The 6,000-nt window shown below is 28.9% G+C and overlaps 1 protein-coding gene across 1 annotated transcript; it reads right to left on the bottom strand.

Moving 5' to 3' along the window:
• Positions 1-3,806: 3,806 nt before the first annotated feature.
• On the bottom strand, positions 3,807-4,409 carry LOC132946700 (uncharacterized). Its single transcript, XM_061016761.1, has one exon. The coding sequence runs from the start codon at positions 4,407-4,409 to the stop codon at positions 3,807-3,809; it is 603 nt and encodes a 200-aa protein (XP_060872744.1).
• Positions 4,410-6,000: the final 1,591 nt, after the last annotated feature.

The following is a 6,000-nucleotide window of genomic DNA, read 5'->3' on the forward strand; positions in this document are numbered from 1 at the left end:
AAAGTGCCTTTTTTGTAAAAATTCGGAATTCCCACTAAACTACTTAAAGCAAATTGCACTAGTTTCCTCAACCAAATGTACCAAGTGCCCTTACATATTATATAGACAATTGAAATAACAACTCGTCAAATAGGGGAGGTAAACATGTAGGTCCATAAAAAAAAAATTAAAAAAAATGCATATAATAAATAATAAATAGTAAAACAGTATAGCTATCAAACATATCATTGTAATGGATGTGCTTTATTTGAATTCAATAATCAATCTTTGTATATTAAATATGATTCTGAGCGAAGAAATTGTGTCAGCTTAGCATTCTTGTAAAAATATCAAATTTAACAATTGAAAACAAATTAATAAATAGTTATCAAAAATATCAAAAATATTTCATGGCTATAACAAGCGAAATTTTCAGTTTAATTTTTTTTTCTTAATAAGGGTAGAAGACTTGTCGTTAACCCTCTATTAAATTTCTAATGTTAGCTAACAAAAGAAAACATTTATGAATATTAACTAGAATAAATTTTCAAATTTTATTTTGGTTTTAAATAGCTCAAAAAGAGTCAACATTGTTTGACAATTTTACCATGTATGGAAAATTATCATTTTAACTTTTAAGTGTCTACAATTATTGTTTTTTTGAATTACAACAAAATATCAAAAATTGATAGATGAAAATAAATTAATTTACCGATGAAAATCCAATATCGTAAAAATTTTTAATTCAAACGGAATGTTACATTCCGGTAACCTTTTTTTTTTTGTTAGAATATTTGTGGGGAAATTTGTGTAAATATTTCTGTGTATGTTATAGCTATAAAAAAAATTTTTTATGAATTTGTAACTGAAAAAAAGCTTGAAAATTTTCGAAATTTTAATGAATTTGAACTTTTAATTCATATAAAAAATGATTCATATCATACACATCATTTCCACATGAATAGCGTCCCGACGATATTTAATTGCTACACGAATTGCGTCCAAACGTAAAGCATTATTTTCCTCCTCATTTTATATTAGAACTGGAAATAGCAAATTATTACTATCGGTAGGTTAAAAATAATGATTTTGCCGTTGTTATTCCATTAGTTAAGTAAATTAAATAAGTATTTATTTATTTATTTAGTTAAATTCTAACGGATCGTAAGATCCAAGTACAATATATATATAATAGTACACAATAATTACAATGGGGGGATGGAGTGGCCGAGCGGACTAAGACGCAGCCGACCCGAGTTCGATACCTCGGCCGCGGGTGGCATTTTTCTTCGGGCCAGTCACGGTTTCCGGAGAACAAGTGCCGCCATCCCCCACCCGGGCATGGCAGATACCTACGGGTGCCCAAATTAAAATTCTGCTAAATCAAACACACACGTGTAAACAAATCAACAGTACCCTCTCCTACAGTACCACAGGCTAATGACTTAGTAGTCGAAGCCTTAACCCTAATAAAAAAAAAAATAATAATTACAATGATATTAATAATACAATTGATAAACGATAACAGTAATAATCCATAATAATCAATATAAATATCATCAAATATCAAATATCATTGATGCGTGTTTATGGAGACTTATTTATGTGGTAAGAATGTAGAAGTGGAACCAGAGACCTAGAAAATATTATTAATTTGCACTTTTCAATGTTTAGTGGTAATCTATTAACTGTACACCAGTCGGACAGAATATTCAAATCTATTTGTAAAAGTGATGCATCATAAGATGAATTAACTATTCTAAATAATTTCAAATCGTCAGCAAAAAGAAGAGTTTTCTTGAATTGAGGAAGTAGATATCATTTATAAATAATAAAAATAATAATGGAGCCAAATGAGAGCCTTGGGGCACACCAGACGAAACATTAAATGGGTCAGAAATGAAATTTTTATATTTTAATTTTACGATTTGTGTTCTGTTTGATATGTAGGACGAGATCCAAGAAAGTACAAAACCATGAATACCAAGTTTATATAGTTTAGATATTAGATAAGAGTAACGTATTATTCACATTGTAAAAAGCCTTTGAAAAGTCAGTAGGTACGTATTATATATAACAATATAACATCAACTTGAGAGCCAGATGCAAAGGCATCTAAAATACATTTCTGAAACACTAAATGGTTAGTAGCCGTTGTTTTACCACTCATGAAACCACGCTGGTCAATAGATACTGACGAAGAAAGCAACGGTGTTATTTTTTTTTAGATATTATTGATTCGAACATTTTAGGTATAATAGAAAGAAGAAAAATAAGGCGGTAATTTGATATACTAGTTACATCACAACTCTTAGAAATAGGTATAATATAACTTGACTTCCAGAGAGTTGGAAACAAACCGGTTGATAAAGAAAGATTGAATAAATGTAACAAAGGAACTGTTCATACAAATTTACAATTTATAAAGAAAATACTCGGTATCATATCAGGACCTGGGTTTATCAAATCAAATTCATTAAGAACGTCAGTGACATTAAGATAATGGAATATCAATTTAACTGATGTGAGATGTAAGACTCATGTGAGTCTGAGGCTGGTATTGTTACATCATAAACACTTGAAAAATATTTAGAAAAACTATGAACTATATACTTTCCATCGCTTATAAGTTAATTATTATACGCCATCGAAGTTGGAATAGAGTTATCTGAACGTTTAATTTTTATAAATTGCCAGAATTTTTTTGGATTTGATTTTAAAGAATTTTTCTTATCTATAATATATTTAGTATAATTTAATTTAGAATGACACTTAGCTCGCAGGTTGGAAAATATATTATAATTAGCTTGTGAAGGAGATGATTTGTATAATTTGTGAGCTATTTTCTTTTTAAAAACTAAGTTCCTCAATGTAGAGCTAAATCAGATTGGATATTTGCTAGTATACACTTTTTTTTTTTATTACAGTTAGCATTTATAATCTTAAATATGAGGTAGCAAAAAATGGATACAGCATTGTTTATACATTCATTTTTAAATAAAATAGGCCAATCTATGCTGGTTATTTTCGAATTGATAATATTATAATTACTACATGAAAAATCGATTCGTATATCGATTCATTGTAATAAAGTGTCTGGTAATCGGCATTAATAGGAAACGTAACAATTAAAGCTGGATGATAAAGATAATCAATTGGTAATAAAGTGTCCGTTTCACACGAAACTACAATGTTTTGTAAATTTTATAAAATTAAGTCAAGTACGGAATATTTTCTATTTTTATTTTTTTGTTACATTGAATACATTAGGTTCTAAATTACTAAAATTACGCGAGTCAGGGACAATTTTCTTGTTGATCATAGACCAATGTAACCCAGGAAGGTTATAATTACCTGAAATAATAATTTTAGAATTACAATATTCAGTTAGGTAATAAGTTATTTACACTATCAGTGTGAGAATTATAAACATTATTATCAGATTTCGGTGGAATGTAAACTGCACCAATTAACAGTGTAAATTACCCTATTGATGTAGTTTAATGAATAATTGCTAAACATCATTATTCTGTAGTAGTATACGGTAACAATGAAGGTGACGTTTGACTGCAATTAAAACACCACCGCCTCTGATGTTTATGGTAGTGCCAAAGATACTACCTCTATCACTGCGAAAAATTGAAGAAGTTGGAAGTAGACCGAGTTCATTATCATCAATGCCGTTATGTAATCAAGTTTCGGATAAAACGATTACCTATGTCATAATCGACCAAAGCTACATTACTCGTAAAAACACCAAGTTTGGTATTATTAATACCACTTATATTTTGGTAGTAAAATGTAAAGTTTTTTGATTTATTACATGGTTAGGTTACACCGTTTTTTGAGACGATTGGTACATTGTTAACATATTTAATAAATATATCTATTTCATCAATTGATTTTCTAAAATTTAACTCGTCCAGTATTGATTTTAGATGTTTGCGTTGGAGTAGTGTACGATCCGTAGAGAAACTAACATGTTTAAAATTATCAGATTTACGTAATTTGCTTTTGTTTTTCAACAAATTGAAAACATCATGTTGGTTGGGTAATGTAATCCGAATAGGTTGACATTGAGTTGAGACCTTGCCCAAGCGCAGTAAGTTTAAAGGAATAACATCAGTGTCAATATGACGAAACACTTCAAGTATAGTTTGCATATCGTTTGAACTGGAATCAGAAGGTAACTCAGGTACATTAAAGAAAATTAGATTACGACTTCTTGCTTGTCTATCAAGTAATTCAGAAAATATATTTTCTGGAGTAGATTCGATAATACTAGCAGGTTTGGTTTCTAAGGTAGATATTTTAGATTCTAGTTTTTTTATTTTGTACTTCAGTACTTTATTCTCATTTAAAAAACAATCAAATTGTTTGGATATAGTGAATCTGTAAGTATCAGATATATAAGTAGATTTTTTTTTCATCTGGTTAGATGGCTATTTTCATATTTTGCCATCGTTTGTCTCAATAATTCTTCTTTTTCACATACCATCCATCTGTTTTTAATTATATGAATATTTTACGTTGTTTAATGTATGTTTCTTCTTGTAAAATTTTTAAGACATCAATGAATTAAACCATATTTGGGTGTGCTGAGTAATACATACTATTAAACTTGGAGTGGAAGGCTTTACAACTATTCGTAGTTCAAGTAATAGAATATGAATACATTGCCCCCATACAGAAGGTAGGAAGTCACAAATTATTTTCATCCTCAGGTAAAATGTATACAATATTGTCTGTAATACAATTCTTAACTTGATTTGATTTCAAAAATGGGAAATCAAAAACATATTTTAAGAAAATACTTATATCACAATTTTTTTGTATTTTTCACTTAAACCAAGCGTTTAAATTTTCCTCCACCAACGTTGGCCTAAATAAAAGCTACATCTTTTAATTTGAGCTGATGGCCTCACGATTAACAATAATGAGTGTTATGTAATTAATTTTTGACAACTTTTAAAGGTTCCGTTAACAAATATTAAATCAACTTCACTTAAAAATTTTAAATTAGTAATAGTTGAAAAAATTACTTTATTATTTTATCGTCATTCACTATTATAAATTGTTCAACTTGGTTAGTTTGTATATTTTCTTTCAATAAAATATGATGTAAATCAGGTAAATTGTTTGGTAGTTTTGGAATTTTAGATGACCTGGCATGATGTATATTATTACGGATTAAAGTTAAATCATAAGCTGTCAGTGTTGGAATGTCTTTTGATAAAGCTCTATGAATAAGTTTGGGTGTTTCATCGTAAAGTTCTTCTAAGGCCTTTGGCTTCAAATTATTACTCAGTCGTTGTCTATTAAATAGTTCAACAGGATCTTTATTAAGTTTTTTTATTGATTGCACGTTCTATTATGTCATTTTTATCGTTTATTTGACTTACGACTGAAGTACTCGTTTTTTTACATCAAGTCCAACGTTAAATATCATAATTCAATGTTGTATGGTAATGAGATTTGTATCCATCAGCTATATAAAATAATGTTTGATTTTTTTCACTTAAAATCACTGATGCTATTTTATGCTAATAAGATTGACTAAGAAATTATAAAAGAACACAGAAACATTTACACCAACAACACGATCCAAACTAAAAGTATTATCTGCTTTAAAGTTACCTTTTCATATTGAAATGGAACTGGGTCACTGGGATAAAATATAATTATAAACTATGATGTATCGGAAATATAATTTTCAGATTGTACGGTAAATTACCGTCGGTAATCACTAATCGTGTAGTTGTTTAGATAAAGCCGGACGCAATTCGTGTGCGCATGTGCAGCCCTTTAATATTTTTGAACTTCCATTAATGAAATGTATGAGGAACCTATCATTAAAGTATCAAGCTATTTTTACTGAATGACAAAGTTTTTATCGAGAATAATTTAAAAAAAAATTACAAAAATCAAACAAGGGAATTTACCAAAAATATATTCATCGGGTATTTGGCAATCACTAAGCCCGGACGTGAACGGTGTGCACGAAGATCATCGAGTTCGTTT

This window comes from Metopolophium dirhodum, chromosome 1 (assembly GCF_019925205.1).
Source record: "Metopolophium dirhodum isolate CAU chromosome 1, ASM1992520v1, whole genome shotgun sequence".
NCBI lineage: Eukaryota > Metazoa > Arthropoda > Insecta > Hemiptera > Aphididae > Metopolophium > Metopolophium dirhodum.

What these genes read in the sequence shown, in the direction of transcription:
- LOC132946700 (XM_061016761.1), bottom strand. Translation starts at nt 4,409, where the DNA reads ATGAAAAAAAAATCTACTTATATATCTGATACTTACAGATTCACTATA.